At 41.6% G+C, this 21,432-nt stretch overlaps 1 protein-coding gene across 9 annotated transcripts in view; it reads right to left on the bottom strand.

The window, feature by feature from the left end:
* The window catches only part of AGRN (agrin), an 803,356-nt gene that overhangs the window by 99,987 nt on the left and 681,937 nt on the right, over positions 1-21,432 (bottom strand). For all 9 annotated transcript variants that reach the window (XM_068240729.1, XM_068240733.1, XM_068240730.1 and 6 more), the window contains 2 exons: positions 21,261-21,425; positions 16,200-16,327 (listed from right to left, as the gene is read on the bottom strand). In XM_068240729.1, the coding sequence (XP_068096830.1) occupies positions 16,200-16,327; positions 21,261-21,425 (293 nt within the window). The remainder of the gene's footprint in view (positions 1-16,199; positions 16,328-21,260; positions 21,426-21,432) is intronic.

Below are 21,432 nucleotides of genomic sequence, written 5' to 3'. Positions count from 1 at the left end.
CGTATCGACGGACGCATTCGACGCGGAAACGCATGGTGTGTATCCAGCATAATGCTGGATACACACCATGCGTTTCCGCGTTCGATGCGTCCGTTGATACGCATCGATTCGATTATTTCCGACATGTCCAATTCAAGCTTCGATGGATCGTTAGGTCGATTTGCCATACTTTACATGGCATTCGACCTAAAAATCATCGAAATGCGTTCGGAAATGCTCGGAAATAATCGACGCGTATCGACGGACACATTCGACGCGGAAACGCATGGTGTGTATCCAGCATTAAATACCGCTGTTGAGCATGTCTATGGGGCTTTACAGGCATTATTTGAAGCCTGCCATCTGAAATGATCATGCATCAAATAACGTCCAATTTATAATGTAAAACCTTCTATGTTAAGATTGTGTCAAGTTACGTTTAAAGCTTTGTACAAATGCCCTATAAGTGTTCCCAAAACAATTGTAAGTGATTACTTTGGGTGACCGTTTTAGGAATGACAGCTGTATAGACACGCTGTTCTGTAATGCCGAGCACAATATTCTGTTCTATGGCAAGAAAAAGGGGAAGACAAAAGGAATGTGCCTCACTGTACCTACAACAATGTATAACAATAGCAGCACAGTGGTGAGCACTCTCGCTGGGTCCCTGGTTCGGATCCCAGCCAGGGCATTATCTGCACAGAGTTTGTATGTTCTCCCCGTGTCTGCGTGGTGTTCCTCTGGGCACTCCGTTTTCCTCCCACATCCCTAAAATATACAGATATGTTGACTGGCTCCCCCCTCAAAATTTGCCCTAGACTATGCTGGTAATATGACTATGGTAGGCATTAGATTGTGAGCCCCTCTGAAGGACAGTTAAGTGACAAGACAATATACTCTGTACAGCGCTATGGAAGCTGTTGGTGCTATACAAATACTAAATACTAATAATTAGTGACGCAAGGCATAGATTTTCTAATGATGCCATCAACAATGTCATGGGACAAAGCGCTGACACAAGGTTTTCACCTGGGGCGTTAACAGTCATGCAGGGTAATACAAATCTACCATCTGTGTGTAGCTTCAGTAATGACATGACTGTGATAGATAACTGACTGACCCAGGAAAACACACTGCTCTCACTGAACTCCTGACCGCTCCAGTGCTCTTCTCTGGGGGACAGTTTTAAGAAATGATAGCTATAAAATGATTGGTTGCTATGGACAGTTTCCATGAGGACACTTGTGATACATATGGCCAAGTGACAGCATACAAGATTGTGTGGCTTTAAACAAGATTTCTAACATGCCTCCTTCTACTATTAGGGGATAAGGGGATCTCCCCTGTGATTCCACCTTCCTACTAACAAGCAGAGAACACCAGCACATGAACACTGAGTGATATATTCAAACAATATTTTTCTGCAGATAATTGCTTGGATCAATGCAGGACTACAGGCAGAATCATCCATAAAGGCTGGTTATAATTGTCCATGCTGGGGTGGATGTATTGCTTCACACACACACTTATAGCTTGCTTATGGCCTTATACACTGTAATATTGGGCAGGTTTCTGGTATAAGAGGCAGTAATACTGAGCTGGGATCTTCCATCTATTCACATTCCTGATGTAGGTGGCCTATAAATAGATAAAGGAACAGCTCCAATGTTCCCCTTGTCTAAGGACTAGTGGCATGGAAACAATACTGCTGCTAATTCTTCCAGGACAGAACGAGAGAAGATAACAGCCAACATCTCCAATGACTGGACAGGTGGAGACAGAGATTAAAGGCTCTCTCAATGGTGAAGCAGAGATGAAACCACAGTGACTGGAAATAAGAAAGTAGGAATCAGACTGTGCAGATAGCGATAATGCCTAGAACAAATTTGAACTTGAGCTTTAAAGCAAACCTATCCTTCATGCATACAAATATGACAGTATCTTCAAAATCTTTCTGCAGGTTTTAAACTTCTCGGCCCCCTCCACACTAGTGTGAGCACTGATTTCCCACCTGTCCTTTGCCCCATAATAATTAGAACCATGAAGTTCAAAGCAACGATGTGGGGCTTCTGTCCAGGCCCCTGTTGGCTTCTAGAGGCCGTTTATTGTGTCAGTGTAGGGACTCAGACTCCCATGATGACATTCCGGAAGCAGTGTGTGATACTTGAGTGACATCTCCCTGGCTAGGTGGAATACTTAGTAACTGGAGCGAGGGTTTATGTGCTCTCCTAAACCCTTAATGAAATACAGCAAAGGCACCAGCTTTAAAAGAAAACAGCTTATTTGGCCCCTTACTATATTTCTATCTTCCAACATGGCTTGAAGTTTTCAGATATTCTTCATCCCAGGAACCCTCAAGTGTCCTATTCCTCTTATGGTATCTTGCTAGTGATGACTGAAGTTGTCTGTCTTGAATAGCAATCTCCAATTTCTTCCACATGCCTTCTTACTACATAGTACAGGGCATTCCCACTAGACCACAAAAATAATAATCAAAAATCCCAGCAAATAACACTGGGCATAGTGCATAGTTGACCCCCTCACTCCCTTAGTGGGGTAGTGGTCGTAGGAGGTGACTCTACCCTCACATAACAACCCCCCACCCACTCCCTTACCATGCTGAAAGGCATAGGGGCATATGGGAAGAACAGAGAGAGGCTGTGTACTGGCAAGCTTTGGCCCTACATCTGGAAGCAGGGCTTGTTAATGAAAAAGTGAGCACATTTGAGCTGAGCAGTGCTTCTGGTGCATATAAAACACTGCTTGGCTTTTCAGCAACAATTAACATCTGCTTCCTGAAAGTCATAAGTTGGTTCACACATACGGAAACTGTACCAGCAGCTGAGAAACTGGTTTGAATTGTATGTTATTGCCACGTGCAAAGTTTTGCCCTAATCTGTACATATCTAAATTTCTAAGAGCTAAAACTTGTGCTGATATTGGGCTTGATTCACTAAGACAAATAGCACGCCTTATTAAAGTTAACAAGCCTTATCAGAGTAGCATAGCGAGCGCTACGAACCCGCAGGGGCTTAAGGCAGGACGAGTGGAGCTCTTGTCATTGCCAATTAGCAGGCATAAGTTTGCTATGTTACTCTGACAAACTGTGTTAACTTTGATAAGGCGTGCTATTTGTCTTAGTGAATCAAGCCCATAGTAGACAAGACAAGACAAATAGCATTTATATCACGCTTTTCTCCTGGCAGACTCAAAGCGCCAGAGCAGCAGCCACTAGAGCACGCTCTATAGGCAGTAGCAGTGTTAGGGAGACTTGCCTAAGGTCTCCTACTGAATAGGTGTTGGCTTACTGAACAGGCAGAGCCAAGATTCGAACCCTGGTCTCCTGTGTCAGAGGCAGAGCCCTTAACCATTATACCATCCAGCCACCTATTATGATATCTCTAGCATGCATTCATGTTCCTGATTCTAGAGATAATCGGCACCTACAAATTTGAGCTAAAACACTAATTACTTATGAGCTGGTTTAATTACACAAATGCAAATAAAACTGGAAAAAAGCTGAACTATTTTTCAACTACTCCAGTTTAATGCTACGTACACAGTGAAAGAAAGAATCGTGAAACGACCAATGAAAAATTGTTCCACGATCTACCATTGACGTTATTATCTACACGTTCTGAACAACATTAGACTACAAATGATAGAATAAATGCTTACATCGTTAAATGATGCGGCTAGTCGAAGTACCGTATACTTCACGGACATATAGTTAAATAATCATTCATAGTTTTATACACACTGCTGTCTATGAATGATTATCTGCTGTCATGACGGTCGTTTTAATTGCTCAAGCATTGTCATGGATCTTTTTGATCCTCTGCCTTGATAGATCAGCATCCATAGTGTTAGCTGTAACTAACAATAATAATGTATTTGAACAAAAGTGCTACCAAAAACGGACATCTAAGCAAAACATATCAGTGTCCAAAGCCTATAGCATAAGACAAGCTTACAAGTTTGGAGTGACAATGTAAGTTTTCAGTCCAGCAGAGAACCAGCAGGGGGAGCTTCCAATCCATCCTATCCTCCACCTCCCCTCGGCAGATATTGTGCAGGTAAGGATAGCTTGCTGTAATATCTGGCACAATGCACGCAGCTACATCATCTGCTCATGGGTTAGACGAGACAAGGGACTTTGAAAAACAAACTAAAAAGGCGCACCAGCAGCAAATAAAGGAAATCATAAAACAAGAAGCAAGCAGATGGGAGATAAGCCCGGAGACAAGGTTTGATCTCTATCTTTTGGATTGCGCTTCATAGAAGGGATTCTAAAATATTATCTCAAACATTGCAATGCCCACACGGTCTCAAATCCCTTATCTCCTTTACAACAGTGCTGCCACTTCCACGGCTGTCCCGCCGCAGCCTTTGTTGTCCAGAGTTATAAAGGAAACATTTATTGGCATCGGGCTTCAATATTAAGGCAAAGCACAAACACTTCTCTGCTTCAAACACAAAGCGATCTGCAGAAGCTTGTGGAAAGGATTAGCGGAGAGACAGCAGCAACTAACGGTTTAATAAGTGTATAACGGAAACTTTCACGGGACAGCTCAAGACCAAAGCTTTCTAACAATGAGGAAATATTCACTTCAGAACGATGAACGGTCTGATCAAAATGATGGTCCATTGATCAGAAGTGGATTCTTCTTTCCACTGATCCAAAACACTGGATTGTTTTATCGTCTGTTAAACAATCAATGTGGTAGTGAACATCGATTGGTAACGAGCTTGTCCCACCGTGACAGGAGCAGGCACCCTTGCAGAACATGTCAAAAACAGTGGATTGGAATATGTGTGTACATTCAGTCAATGGGATGATCAGTGGCACAAACGGCTGAACAGAAAGCTGCTTCCTGAGAACACAGCCTTGGAGTAGCAGCCCAAAATATTCATGCTTTATGAAGTGTCTTGTTTGAAGATAACGGTCCGCACCACATCCAAGTATAAATCAGCTTTATTGAAGATCCATAAAATGCTGTGTAGCAGCTACAGCCCGTTGTTTCAGGTTACATGCCCTTTTACAAGCCGCTCAGCACTGGTCATGATATAATGATTTGTATGTGTAGTACAGCTAAGAAATAAAACATTAGGAGCAGAGACATAAGTCTAATATTGTTTCCAGTACAGGAAGAGTTAAGAAACTCCAGTTGTTATCAATGGAAAAGAGCTATTGAGCTCCACGACTTTCAAAGTCTTTCAAAGTCGCAGAGAGCTCTGTCTTCTGAAACTTATTATCTCAAGTGTCTGGCACTGTATTGTTTTTTCTTTTTCTGCAGAGGACAGTTCAAAAGTTCACTAGCCTGCTCTGTACAATCATTTAGAATTTGTAAGTAGTGTGTAAAGTGCAAATATTAGAGAATGATGTAATGTTATAAAAAGAAACTATATAACTGAAAATAAAAATATGAAAACATTTTATTTGCTACTAATGGTCTAGTAATTATCCATACTACACAACCAATTCATTATATCATAATTTTATTTTCGCTTCAGTGTCTCTTTAACTATCTGGTTTCTTGATGGTTACGATTTCCCCTCGCTTCCTATCGCAGTGAAAGTGAGTAAGGCAAATGGTAAAACCATTTATTTTAGTAGTGTTGAAAAGGGAGTAAAACTTTTATATTAGGATTTTATTGCTAAACGTAATTCTGCCTTCTTAAAACAGAAGATATTTGTGATAATTCAGCTGTAAGTGAGCAACTGTGGTTTCCCAAGATGCATCACTCCCAAATATGCAAATCATCTCTTTATGCCTTTGAAAGCAGGTTGCACATCCAGAACTGCTGGTGTATAGTGAGCCTGTAACTAATGCATTTAACGAAACTCTGAAGTCTCATGAAAATCATCTTTTTATTTAAAAAATGTGTTTAACATGCTAGCCCTACCTAAAACGCCTCATCCCTGCGGCAGTAATCTACCTAAATCCCCCCAAACTCCCCGGGAGGCAATCCGGGCAGCGCTTCCGTGAGAGGTAGAGCTATGAGCTGCAGCTCTGCCACTCAGCGCGTCTATCAGCCCGGATCGCCGCCTCTCCCCCACTGATAGACACGAATGGAGGCAGAGCTGCGGCTCAAAGCTCTGCCTCCTACAGCAGCAAAATCCACGACCAAGAAAGTCGTAGATTTTGCGGGGGAGAGGGAGGGGGGAGTTAGTTAGATTAGAGCCGCGGGGATGCAGTGTTTTAGGTAGGGCTAGCATGTTAAACACATTTTTTAAATAAAAAGATGATTTTTATGACACTTCAGTGTCTTTTTAACAGAGCCACATCAATCCAACATACACACAGGCTGTTTCTGACTTATTGGTTCTTATCAGTGCATGGTATGGATTGATATAGCTCTATGGGATGGATCAGTACTAAGGAACCCAGACAGCTCATGGTGACCCAGAACCACCTGAAAGGTATTAAGGGCTTAAAGAGACCAAGAAGGCCTCTATTAAAAAGCAATGCTAAATGTAATTTTGCCTTCTTAAAACAGAATGTATTTGTGATAATTCAACTGTAAGTGGGCAACTGTGGTTTCCCAGGATACATCACTCATTTAGGATGATTTTTTAATAGATGGCTTTTATTTCTCTTTTTAGCCCATTATACCATCCAGGTGGTTCTGGGTCACTATGGGGTTGATTCACAAAGGTTACTTATTTTTCACCTTAACTGTAAGGAGTGCTAATGCATGAGATAAACACATAAGGAGAGATAATTCATGAGATAAATAGATAAGGAGAGCTAAACCATTATGTCAAATAAGGAGAGCTTAACCATGAGTAATGTCAAATAAGGAGAGCTGAACCAATGAGCTATGTCAAGTAAGGAGAGCTAAACCACGAGTTATGTCAAATAAGCAGAGGTAAACCATGAGTTATGTCATATAAGGAGAGCTAAACCATGAGTTATGTCATATAAGGAGAGCTAAACCATGAGTTATGTCAAATAAGGAGAGCTAAACCATGAGTTATGTCAAATAAGGAGAGCTAAACCACGAGTTATGTCAAATAAGGAGAGCTAAACCATGAGTTATGTCATATAAGGAGAGCTAAACCATGAGTTATGTCAAATAAGGAGAGTTAAGTTAGATAAGGAGCGTTAAATCATGAGTTAAGTAAGGAGAGATAAATTGTGAGTTAATAAATACGGTGAATAAAGCTTTGTGAATCAGGCCCTATGAGCTGTATGGGTATTCCTTAGCATTGTATTGCTGTCTCTCTCTCTCTCTCTGTTAAAAAGATCCACTTTATTTCTTCAAGTGCAGAAAATGTTGCTGGAAAAGTAAGTGAGAAAACAACAACTCCGTGGGTATACAGATAGCAATAAAAGCTGGACAAATGGTCTTATAAACCCTATCCAAAGTAAAAGTTTGGTTGAAGTTACTCTTTCAGGAAAAAAAAAGCAAACAGATTTGAAGAAAGTAGACCACCACCATAAAAATCAAATTTCAACAGCAACTGGTCTGGGTGTATTAAGTGATAAAGATGCTAATCCTGCATTCAAAACTTGCAAAACTTTTTCTGCTGTTATGGTTTGTAGTTATCACATACTTTAGGAGCACTGGCCCTAGTGCCAAACAGTGCCAAAGAGTTGAATTCTGGGAGTTCTTTTTATCTATAATATATTCCTCCTCTTCCATTTATTTCCCTGCCTAGCTGCTTATCAGAAAAACCCTCTGATCACTTGTGTTTACAAGCAAGGCTGAGGTTACTCAGTGATTGGATGTGTACATAAAAAAAACCCAGTGCAGTTGTTAGTATACACCTCAGTGTCTGAAGACTCTGGGAGGAGGGCAGCTAATGAATACACAATGAGCAAGAGAAGGGAGGGGGGGAAACAAGAGTCAGGGAGGATATGATGTCAGCATTAGCTTGGCAAGATGGCCACTGCGTAGAATAGGATTTCCTGCTTTTCCTTTATAAAATTCACAGGACTCATTACCTGGATAGCACAATACATCTGGTATGTAAGTAGAAGTAGTATTTATCTACTTATAGATGTGTTTTTTTATTTCTAGTTTAGCATGGGTGTCGTTTGTTCTTTAAAATGCATTAAATGCAGCCGCGACCTCTATTCTGTAGTAAATAAGGAAAAGCTAAACTGTGATCTTGTGTGTGACATTCACACAATGCTGTGACGCGCGTGTCAAGTCTGCTGTGCAATACATAGGCTGAGAAGGAACTCTGCATAAAGATAAAGCTCTGGAACCTCTCCTTCCATCTCAGATTCCATCACCAGGTTGACATTTGTTCAGCCACGTTGACATGCTGTGCTAGAGTCACAACCCACATCACCAGAAATTCCATCCTGTGCACATTTTCATGCAAATCTGGAATCTGGATCTACCTCAAAACTAGCTGCATCCTTGTTCCAGATCAGTAACTTTGTAAGTAGTAAACAATGGGATAGAAGGACAATGAATCTGCAATGGGGGTACCATACACATATTTGTGCTGTGACACGGGGGGGGGGGGGGGGGGTCATAGCCCAACTACTACTTCAGTCCCTCAATAAAGGGGTCTATCCTCCAGATCCGGTGGTTTTGTGGCTACACTTGCTATGGGTGTGAAGATTGTGATGTTCACACTTGTTTTATGACCCTTGCAAGATGACCTCCCAGGCTGTGAGGGTCACCAGGGGTAGGCAAGGGAAAGGCTGTAAACATTGGGGGGCCTCATCAAAGTTTTGCTGGGAGCCCTGACTTGTAGCAATGCCACTGCTGTTATTTCTTTTGAGTTAGCTGAAGGTGTGTGTTAGGAAATTTCAGAATGGAACAGAAGTGATAATCATGTGCAAAGAGGAATAACCTACAACAACTACATAAACAACTATTCACAGTACTAATTGTACTATAGTTAGACCAAATAAGAGGTGATTTTTCACTAGTCATTATAGGTTAATAATTTCGATCAGCATATGAGCTAAAACAAAACATTATGGGCCCTATGCAATTACCAAACTCACCAGCAATAAGTGCTGGCGAGTTCTTAAATTAGGCATCAGTAAGGTCGCCTAATGCAATTGCATTGAACACCCCCCGGGAGCGGTAAAGAACTCCCTTGGGCGATCTAATCGCCCAGTGAGTTCCTTGCCCCCTATGCAATTGCATTTTTCACCCCCTGGGAAGCGATGCTTCCCGCCAAACATAGATGTTAACTTTTCACCTGCTCTGAGCAGGCGAAAGATCTATCGCCGGTGTCGGCAAGCTGTTTTTGGCATCTTCGAGCCTCCTTTACTAAGGACACCCCAGATGCCAGGGATTTAAATAGGTAAAGGAGTCAGTTTTGACTCCTTACCTATTTAAGGGCTGGTTCACACGGGCGTCTGCTGACCTTTCGCTTGGCGCCGCATTTAAACACCAGCGTTTAAAAGCTAGCTTTTGAAGGCTTTTGGGAAGCGTCCAAGGCTAGCAGTTCTGGTCTCTGCTATTGTTTCCTAGCGTTTACTGCCTCTGAAAGCAACATGTTGCTTTTGAGACTAGACGCAACGCCGGGATCTACCGCCAGGCTTTCATGAAAGCCTGCAAAAGCCAGCTCTAAAAGCTCCCATTCACTTGAATGGGACGGCGGTAGATCCCAAAAAACGCCGCGTCTGAAACGCTGTGTAAACGCCACAAAAACGCCCATGTGAACCAGCCCTAAAATGTAACAAAAAAACATACCTTCTTCGTTCTCATCTCGTTGCTCCTCCTTCCTCCGTCTGTTTATTCTCGGAGCCCGGCAAAGCATCTTTGAGTCTCCCGCCGGGGCTCCCCATTCATCCACTATCCAATCAGGATGATTCTCATTGGGCCACCTAGTGGACAAATGGGGAGCCCCAGCGGGAGACTCAAAGATGCTTTGCCGGGCTCCGAGAATAAACAGAGACGGAGGAAGAATGAGCGGAGGCGCGGCGAGGGACATGCAGAGAGACGGGAACGAAGGAGGTATGTTTTTGGCCGAAGGTCCCAGCGGGTCCCGCAGTAGCGACGAGCGGCAGGAGGCGACGGACGGAGGGTAAGAGCAAAGGCTGGCTCTTGTGACGGATGCGCGCGAATCTCCTGGAGATGCAGTGCCGTGGTGCTGAAGGACAGCTCCCCGGCACTAATGCCTTGCTTCACATCACTCACTACACAGGAGCATCGCTCAGCGAATACCTAGCTCCTTTACGCAAGGACATCCCTCAGGTGAAACTGGCAATTGAATTTGCCGGTAAATCCTGAGCGATGTGAGGAGATAAGAAGCTTGCGTGTTTTAAGCTTCTTATCTCCTCAAATTGCATATGGACCTACATGTTATAAACGCCACCGACTCCTAATTCTTCAAATACAATGTCTTACAGCCATAAACACAAATGTTGGGTTTTACTAGATGCTCAGTTTTCTATTATGCCTTCTGGGCTTCCAGGCACCTCAGATAGATGCAAGTATGGTAAGGTACCTCCAGACAGGAGACGGCAGTTGTCCAACAGGGCCATATATGGTCATAATGAAAAGACAGGTGTATAGAGTTAGGAGTTTGTTGTTCACAGGAAGTAGGTGTGACAAGTTTTAAGACTTCACCTCTGGAAATAGGCTCTAGGGGTCTTATGCTTAGTACACACAATGCAATTTTCCATCAGATTGACGCTCAAATCGATTATTATTTCTGACAGGTCCAATCTGATTCCTGATCCTTTTTCTGATTGATTTTCTGATCACTTCTATACATTACATGCATACATATTTATATATAAATCGATCCGAAAAACGATCGACAATCAGATCTGACCTGTCGTAAATAATCGATTTGACCATCAATCTGGCGGAAAATTGCATTGTGTTTACTAAGCTTAAAGCCTGTATGGCTAGTGGCAGATCCACAATAAGAACAGCTACACTGAAAAGTTCGGTTCACAAGGCAATACATGTAATTCATACCAATCAACATGTCAACAGGTTTCATTTGCACTGTTCAATTTTGAGTATAGCTGGGTTTAAATGCTATCGCTTTCTGTAAATTACAAACTGACTATTCATAATCCTGCTATACAGCCCATAATACATGATGCTCGTGGACTGTGCGTGGGCGATGGGCCCATTTAAAGTAGTTCTTTGTGCTTGCTAAGGTTTGATAACCAGAGTTACATCTTCAAAGTAAGCGCATTAACACATATTATTAGAGCGCTTTGAATATGGAATCCTAGAACAAGGAGCAGAAGAAAAACACACATACACTTTCGTTTGAAATGTCAGATGCAGAATTCTTTCACTTCCATAGACTGCCACTGCTTTTCAGTTTAACAAGGTGTTAATTAAATTATGCCCTTTCCAATCTGACAAGGCTGTGCAGAGACGGACTGTTATTTTGGTTGAAGCTAGAACCATTGCCGTTGGCCTTTTCCCTGCAAACACGGCCTAAGAAGAAGGTTATGTACTTGGCGCGTTCTAATGTCTACACTGTCATGGTGGAGCGTATTGTCTGCCGATGTGAGCACATCAAAGTGCAGGTTCAAATGAAAAGAAATGTAACCTTCTTATGCTCTGTTTAAGGTACAACATGCAAGAATTGTATCTGCCTTTCCTTGTTGGTGGTGACTGTTAGCTGGAAAAGCTCAGGTACCGTGTCAGAAAACTAGGGCTGCGATTAAAGAAAAATGCAAGTTCCACAGAAAAAAAGCAATCCTCTCCAGGTCAGACGCTATTCTGGGATTTCACCTGGATTTACTGCAGTTTCTCTACTGCTCCTGTCTTGTAGAGACTGGTTAAAGTAAAGTGAATGAGTCTGTCTAATATATTCACTGATCACTGTTAGTGCTGAAATAGGGAGCATGACATTTCCTCATCAGTAAATATTTTTCACTATGGAACTCCTATTGCAGGTAGTGTTGTAAATTCATCCTTAAAGAACCACCGTCGCGAAAGTCTTAAAATTTAAAATCTATGTAAACACAAACAAGTATGTTTCTTGCAGAGTAAAATAAACAATAAATTACTTTTCTCCTATGACGCTGTCACTTCCAGTAAGTAGTAGAAATCTGACATTACTGACAGGTTTTGGGCTAGTCCATCTCTCCATAGGGGATTCTCAGCATGGCCTTTTTTCTTTATAAATACACTCCCTGAAAAAGATTTATACGAAGATGCTGGCCAGCCTCCCTGCTCACCATACACTTTTTGGCAGTTGGACAGAGCAACTCACATTCACTAAGTACTTTTGAAAATAAAGAAAACCCTGAGAACCCCCTCATGAGGAGAAAGACTAGTCCAAAACCTGTAGTTTCTGTCAGATTTTTACTACTTACTGTAAATGACAGCAACATAGAAGAAAAGTAATTTATGGCTGATTTTACTGTGGAAGAAACATGCTTATCTGTATATGTTTACATATACCTGTATTTAAAATTTTAAGATTTTCGCGTCAGTGGTCCTTTAAAGGCCAGCAACACCTCTTTAGAAAAATATATAAAAGGAACCTCCCCACAAGTGAGGTTCGTAATAGAGTGGCTTACCTGTGGGGGCTGTTCTTTAGCCCTCCCCGTCCGTATGGGATCAGCCATTTTCCCCAGGGAGAACCACAGGTACTGTTGCGTGCCTAGGACCATTGCAGTGCATGCTGGGAGACGTAGTTTTGCAATGTGAGTACAGCTCCAAAAGGACTCTCCCGACATGGACAGCGCAACACTGCCAGAAGCTTTAATCTGCAGCTCCTGCTGTTCTCCCTGGGGGAAGTTTGAGGATCCCACATGGACGGGGAGCTAGTTAGCAGGCCCTTATATGTAAGTAATGCTGGTTATCCCCAGCAAAAGCCACTCTCTTACGAACCTCCTTTATGGGGAGGTTAATTTTATATATTTTTGTATATAGTTGCTGGGGTCCCTTTAACCACTTCACCTCCCCCGGCATGGATATCTACATCCTTGCTTTATCTTGCAGGGATGTAAATACTCCTCCCTTGCTGCCGCGCTCCTGCTCACAGTTTCCATTCATTGATCTAAATCCCCATGTGAATGACAGCGGCCGTGTATAAGACGGCGCCGTCATTCATAAAAGCGATACTTACATGTCCACGCATTACTTCCTGTTTGCATAGTAATACTACGCATAGGGATGTTATGCGCGAGGACAGCTTGTGGCCAAATAGTAAAAGTACATGTACAAACATTTTTTTTATTAACCATTTATGCCACCTGGACTTGATTGTCACGTCCAGGCGGCTGCTATAGCGCTGTTGCGCGTTCCCGCGCGTGCACATGTTGCCCCCCGTTAGCCCAGAGATCAATGAATGGGAACATGGTTCCCATTCATCGATCTAAGTCCCCGCTAGAGAGACCGATGGCTTCTTTTCAGAAACCACCGTCTTTTGAATGAAAAAAAAAGTTTCCCATCCTCTATACCCTTTCTGGAAGCGAGAGCGTTCGCTTCCAGTATTAAAAAAAATGTTTTTGATTGTGGCCATTTTGTAGTAAAACTACATCTACATCACGGATGAGCAGAAACTACGCCAGTGCGAATTTACGCATCGTAGTTTGCATCTACGCATCGTAGTTCGTAGGTGAAGTTGCAGAACTACGCTTACGAATTTACGCGTAGCGAAGTACCGCTACGCGTAGCTTACGCTTACTATGCGTAGTTAACATGTGTATTGCGTAGTGAACTACATATGCATTACTCGCGTCTATTTCTCCGCGTACGATTGTATGCTTACAAATTTACGCATTGGAAAGGGGAATGTACGCATAGAAGAGTTCCCGGGATAAGCATCTAAAGAGGAATTAATGCGTAAAATTTTCTGCATACAGGCATAAGCATCCGCATACACTACGCTTTGCACTACGCGTAATTGCGTATTTTAACGCGTATTCTATGAAATGCATACGAAGCGAATATTTGATTTCGAAGCCGTAGTTTGGCGAAGCGTAATTGCGTAAAACTACGCGTAGTTCCAGCGTAGCAAAGTTGGCTGACTACGACCATCCCTGATCTACATACTTTTTTCAATGAAATAGACATTAATACATTTAAAATTAACTGTTTACATCCCACACAAAAAAATTGCCCAAATAAAATTTTTCATAATAAAAAAAAAAATTACAATAAAAAAACCCCCAAACATAAATAATTACCTAAGGGTCTGACCTTTTTTAATATGGATGTGAAGTGGGTATATTATGAACATTTTTAAATTATAAGCTTGTAAATAGTGATAGACGCAAAACTGAAAAATGCTCTTTTATTTCCAAATAAAATGTTGGCGCCATACTTTGTGATAGGGACATAATTTAAATGGTGTAATAACCGGGACAAATGGGCAAATAAAATACATAGGTTTTAATTATGGTAGCATGTATTATTTTAAAGCTATAATGGCCGAAAACTGAGAAATAATGATTTTTTTCCATTTTTTCTTAATATTCCTGTGAAAATGCATTTAGAAAAAAATAATTCTTAGCAAAATGTACCACCCAAAGAAAGCCTAATTGGTGGCGGAAAAAACAAGATATAGATCAATTCATTGTGATATAATTAGTGATAAAGTTAATTGGCAAATGAATGGGAGGTGAAAATTGCTCGGATGCATAAGGTGAAAAATCCCCGCGGGCTGAAATGGTTAAAAGACATTTTTTACATTTGAAATTAACCCCTTACCTCCCACACTCCACAATAGTTACCCCCAAAAAATGTTTGTAAAAAAATAACAATAAAATATACAATTAAAAAAATACATAAATAGTTACTTTAGGGATTGAACTGATTTTTAAACTATGGGCTCGTAGATAGTAACGGACACAAAACTGAAAAAAATGCACCTTTATTTCCAAATAAAATATTGGCGCCATACATTGTACTAGGGAAAAATGTTAGATGTTGCAATAACCGGGACAAATGGGCAAATAAAATGTGTGGGTTTTAATTACGGTAGCATGCATTAATTTAAAACTATATTGGTTGAAAACTGAGAAATAATACACAATAATACACTTAGCAAAAAAGAAAGCCTAATTGGTGGTGAAAAAAACAAGATATAGATTGTTTCATTGTGATAAGTAGTAATAAAGTTATACACGAATGAATGGAAGGAGCGGTATTGCTATGGTGTTCAAGGGGAAATAACCTTGGAAGTGAGGTGGTTAAAGAGGCACTTATAGTAGAATTTAATACATTATTCAGGATCCCCCATTTTACATTAATTATCCTGGTTTCAGCATCAGAAACACTTCCTATATTCATATACTGCTGTATGTTGGTATGTAACCCCACCCCCCCCTTCCCTCAAAAATTTTACTCACTGCTTCCTCATACAGTGAACTGCTCCCATCTCTAGTTAACTGGTAGTGGTTACTGGAGCAGTGAGCAGTGGTCTACGATAACCTATGACAGCTCTTGCTGTGAGTGAGATGAAACTGCAGCCCATGACCTCATGTGAGGAACATTACTGCTGATTGTTGTCTATCACAACCAGTCGCCTTTTTTAATTCATTTTCATATCATTATTATCATCATTATTGCAAATATAACAACTGGAAGTAGGACCTGTTTTCTCACTTCCAGTGAGGAAGAAAATGCAGGGGGCACACTTCCTGTACTCATGCTCTCCGTTAAGAGAATGAAAACACCAAACAAAAATCTAAGAAAGCAGATTGCATGCAAGTATTATCACCCATTATAAATGTACATGCATTCAAATGATTAAGCCCAATTTTGATATCAAGATCAAAATTGGGCTTAATCATTTGAATGCATGTCCATGTATAATCAGTGATAATACTTGCCTGCAATCTGCTTTCTTAGATTTTTGTTTGGTGTTTTCAGTCTCTCAACGGAGAGCATGAGTACAGGAAGTGTGCCTGTACTACAAATATAGAGAACTGTGATGTTTGCCTCAAGCACTGCTCAATTTAAACTGCCCCCCCAAACCTAATCCCCCAAGGGCAACTTCCCATTGCTCCATTCCCATACAATGTTGACAAATATTTTGTTTTCATCCCTCCCAACTTTAATCTCAAAGAGCATAAGCAAACCAGCATCCAATTTCTGGTGTGACTGAAGCACTGTGCTGCTTCTCTGTCTGCAATAGAAAAAAAAAAGACAATTCTATGCTCATATACGGTAAATGGCATGGGCAAGGTGAAGAAGCAGTTCTGATTTCATCTACTCCATCCCCTCCCTATTTGGTATCTTTTGCTACTGTTCCCACCTGTAGTCAGCTACATGTTCTGTGCTGCACTGCGTGTTCAACTAATGATCACTCACCGCATTCTCAATGCTTCTTGCTGTCTCACCAAACAGTTCTGACTTGTAGTCTGACATCTCAGGGGTATAAAAGACCTCCTGACCCTCCAGCTCCTCAATGATGAGGACACCTTCAAACGTTTTTGTTTCTGCAAAGAGAAAAACATTGACAGTATGATTTGGTTGACAGAGCTATGATTCTACAATAAAAGACACCTCCTGAATGCTTGTCCCTACTCCCTTCTACCAGTATGAGTGGTTTTATGGGCAGTACCAGGTGTGGTTAGTAGCATGGCACGGGGCTGAGCTATGAAAGGTTAGTATTTGACATAGTCCAGCTTGGTTTGGTTGCTGAAGAGGGCACATAGCATAGCACATTACCAGATAGGGCAGCTTCCCATGGGAGGCAACTTAATACGAAACCTTTACTTGCTGGGCAACAAGAGAGACAAATTAGGCAGTTACAGGGAAATAAGAAAGGTTAGACAGGCACAAAAGAAAACATACTTCAGCAGAGCTAAATCAGACTCATAAGTTTACGCCTAATGGCATACCGTAGATTTATTCTTTCATGACATTATGTTAGGAATCACAGTTTATACATAAACACGTTTATTTATCTAAATCTGGTATTTTAGTGAAGGATGCCTGCTGGGAGAATTGAATTATCCAATAGTGATCACGCTTACACCCTATTCACACTATTGTGTCACGTCACATCACGGTACTCTCCCCCATGGCTCCCACGTTGCAGTGTCCATGAGTCTCTGTGACAAAGTGCTTCAAACAACGGTCAGGCCACCAAACTCTGCAGTGCGTTGCTGTGTGGTACGAGTGGAGTCAATGAGCTAGAGTCTAGACTGTTGTGGTAGCAGTGCAGCAAACATGTCCCAATTGTTTAAAATTCAGGGAAGTACTTCCTGTCCAGCAGGAAGCACGTCACTGAGCAAGGGAGGGGGGGCGGAGCTAGCAAAATTACCCTGGCAAAGCACTCTGCTACAGGGTATTTTGTACATGAAATGGTGCAGTGCAATTTTTCTTATTCCCACTGATGACTCATGCTGTCTTTGTGGAAAAAGACAGCATCAATCATGAGAAGGAAGGGGGTAATTAGTGAGCATGTTAAAGTTAGCAGGCATGTTTGAATGACCTGAAGGATTTTTTTCATATGGCTGGCAAAGCAGTAGAAAAGATGTTTAGGTTAAGAAACCTCATCTGTGGTTCATTTGCTTCTTTTCAAGATGTAGCAGCGGATTCATATGCATGGACCCACAACAGTGTTAAGGCACGTACACACGCCTGATTTATTCAAATGACGGGTCGTGTCTGACGACCCGTTGTTGGCGGGAATCTGGCGTGTGTACGCGCCTTTACATTAGAGATCAAACTTCATTCGTTACTCTGAACAGCAGCACCATATTTGTTCCATTTTTTTTTCACTTGTGTTGGTACATGTGGCCCAAAGAGGAGATTTTACCGCTGAAGCTTGTGAAAGATTTAGGAATCCAGTCAAGGCTGAGTCAAAACATTTTGATTTAAAGGACTATTTTTGCTAAATATTGTAAAATTTGAAATACATATAGACAATGTAAACACATACAAATAAGAAGCAAGTTTCTTCCAGAGTAAAATTAGCCATAAATTACATTTTTCGTATGTTGCTGTCACTTACAGTAGGTAGAAATTTGATGGAATGGACAGGTTTTGGACTAGTCCATTTCTTCATGGGGGATCCTCAGAATGGCCTTTATTCTTTATAAAGGATATAAACAAAGATGCTGGCCATCCTCCCTGCTCGCTGTACACTGTTTTGGCAGTTGGATTGAGCAACTGCCATGCACTAAGTGCTTTCGAAAATAAAGAAAACCCTGTGAATCACCCAGGAGGAGATGGGCTAGTCCAAAACTGTTGGTTCCGTTACATTTCTACTACCCCCTGTAAGTTACAGCAACAAAGGAGAAAAGTAATTTATAACTCATTTTACTCCGGAAGAAACATGTTTCTTATTTGTATGTGTTTTCATGTATTTTAAATGATATGATTTTTGGCGATAGTGGTCCTTTAAGTTAAATTGCATGGACTGCTACACCACATGTTGTACAAATTTACAGACGCTACAAATCTCGCTCATTGGTAACTCCCTACAGAGACGCTGCTGGACCCAACTATATTATAGGTCTATGTTGGTACAAATCAATTTCAGTAAGCGAGTGATAGCTAACGATGAAAACTATCAGGCAGCAATCGTTGCCAGTGACAGTAGTGCTTCCAAAAATACTGTTGCTAGGAGGAATCTGTACTGACTTTACCAAGTATGCTGCTACACTGAAATGAAGTGAGAATACTGCTAAAAATATCTGCTGCACAACATGGAACATATTATTATTGCAACACTCTCGTCTAAAACAAAAAGTAAAAAAGTTACCCTCTACTTCTGTTCATGACACATTCTTATCCTTAAAGAGACTCTGTAACAACATTTTCAGCCTTATTTCTTCTATCCCATAAAGGTGGCCATACACTTATAGGTTTTCAGCAGATCTGACCATCAGATAGATTTCGGTCAGATGCCTGTCAAGTCGAATCTGATAGGAATCTATCTGATGTGTGCCACACACTAGGAACAGATTTCAAGTAGATTTCAGAATGAAATCTATTGGCAATCTATCTAAATGCATTATTGGACCATTAGATCCAATGCAACTTTATAGGCCATCGATCTGCTGCCAGCAGCAGATCGACCTAGATCTTCCATCCTGTCAGATCAAATCCATCGAAATTGGCCACAAATCGATCGATTTATAGATTTGAAAGAATCAATTTCTGATTGATCGATTCTATAGAATCGTTTAATCGAATATTGGCTGAAATCGACCAGTGTATGGGCCCCTTAAGTTCTTACACCTGTTCTAATGTGGTCTGGATTACTGCAGCCTTTTCTAGTTGCACGGTCTCTGTAATATATCTAATCTTCTTTTCTTTGTCAAGCTTTGTTGACCCAGAGAGGAATGCACTGCCTCTGCTGTGATAGGGAGAAGTTATGCACGCCCCCTCCAGGCCCCCTGCAGGCTCTGTTTGTGAGCTTTATTTATCCCTCCCAGACAGGTCTCTGCTCTCAATTTCAGCTTGTCTGAGGGGGAAGGGAGCTGCCCATGCTGAAAAACTGAATCCCAGACTGGAGTTCACTATGTAATAAAAACGTGTAGTATACTGTAACTTGATATATATATAGATGAACATCAAATCCTGGTTAGCGGCCATATTTTTTGTTTGTAAACACTGCCTAAAACTGGGGATTAAAAGCCAGGATCCCGGCGGGGAGCGGCGGAAACGGCAAAGAGGGATCCAGGAGATCACAGTGACTCGACTGGTATGTTTTTTTATTGTACAAATTGGACAGTACAGATTCTCTTTAATACCTGGCCCGTCTGAGGCTGGTGTGGCACTTATATCAACTTTCACTGTGTCTGTGCATTAATGTGCATCAATGTCACAAATACTAGATATTACACAACACAAGCCGCATTTAAAGGTACACCTGCTGTGCATCGTCCAAACAATAAAAAAAGATATTTACTGAATGGAGGTACGGTTTATCATGTAGTCTGGCAGGGCGGGCTCTATTTCAATGCAGCTTGTATAAAATTGAAGTTATTCTTCAAAGGAAAGCTGTTGTGAAAGGAATATTAAGACTGATGTTGTTATTCCCTGCAAGAGCTGGAGACAGAGGAGGCACTAAAGCTGGGCAACTGGCATTTTTAAAGTGAATAAAATATGACAGCCTATAAATCATTATGGTTTTTCTTTAGAATGCCGTTCATGTTGGCTACTTGACTATTGTCTAATTGTGTAATTTTTCAGCAATTAAACTGACAGCAAATGTTGGCTATACACTTATCGTTTTTAATGATTCCTGGCAGATTTGGTCATCCAGATCAAATCTGCTACAAATCTTTTGTGATCGAATATTGACTGATTCTTACCTTATATTTATTGATTGGACTAGAAGGAACATTTCCCTCATTTGGGGGGGTGGGACAGGAGGGGTAGTGGATGGATGGCCCACAGTGCTGCACTGCCTCGCTACTGGAATCTACTGAAAATCACAACGCTGTGTGCGGTAGGAACTGATTCTTCTCTGAATTCCAATCGGAGAGGGAATGATAACTTTGAAACATTGGATGACAATCTATAAGTGTATGGCCAGCGTAAGAAGTGTGCATATCAACAGAGTGAACTTCAGGTAAGTTGCTCATAGTTCATAGTTGTGGGCAGAGATGGATTAAGAAGTAATGGTGCCCTGGGGAAGATAGCAGTTTTTGCCCCTGTTGAAGGCCACCTGGCTTTTTTTTGTTAAGATTTAGTGGAGCTAGCATCCCCCAGGCCCCTAAATGCCCTCCAGGCCCTTGGAAACTGCCTAGAATTGCCTTGAGGAAGATCCGGCTCAGGTTGTGGGAAGACTGCACAGGTTGCAGTATGTGTAATGACTCTTTAACGTCAACTGTATATGATCAGCAGCTATTTCGCTGGATCGAGAACAATGGTGAGATGTACCTGAAAAAGTAATGTCACCTCACAGCTACACTTGGGACAAAGGACAGGAGGACCGTCACCCACGCCTGAAACAAACGCACCTGATTGGATGCTGAACTTTTCATGTTTCTAAATATGAGTGGGCAGCTCTAAAACAGGATTTAAAGGGCTTGTCTAATGAGCTAGCAGCTGGCTTCTCTAATAGATCATTATGAAAATAAAGCCAGCTGGTCAGAGGAGTTTCCAGAGAAGAAACACTGCCAGCTCCCACCAAGGACACTGTATATTTATGTTAAAAAAAGGTGTTCTCAACCAGGCATTTCAAGAACACACATAGCTAGTGATGCCAAACTATACTGTATGCATTTTCCACATTTGTCAGTGAGCCAACCCAGAATGAACATCTGTGAAAGGGGTCACATCCTCTGATATTATAACAAAGGCAATCTTCCCTGCTATTTACTATTGCTGCTAAATGGTCACTTCTTACCCTGGTATACACTATTATACAGCAGAGGGGTGAGGGGAGATGCTGGAGGGAACACTTACTGGGGCAGTTGCTTCCTTCAGAGTCGATGGCAGAGGTTTTTCCATCTGAGCAGCATCCTAGAGGCGTGTTGTAGCAGCTGGCTCTCTCCATGACAGGTGTGCCTTCAGATTCCCGTACGTCCTCACCTTCCTCCTGCTGCTCATCCCCTCCATCAAACGTCTCCTCTGTGCA

The sequence above is a fragment of the Hyperolius riggenbachi genome, chromosome 6, assembly GCF_040937935.1.
Source record: "Hyperolius riggenbachi isolate aHypRig1 chromosome 6, aHypRig1.pri, whole genome shotgun sequence".
Taxonomy (NCBI): domain Eukaryota; kingdom Metazoa; phylum Chordata; class Amphibia; order Anura; family Hyperoliidae; genus Hyperolius; species Hyperolius riggenbachi.
This window is presented reverse-complemented; position numbering and strand designations above follow the sequence as displayed.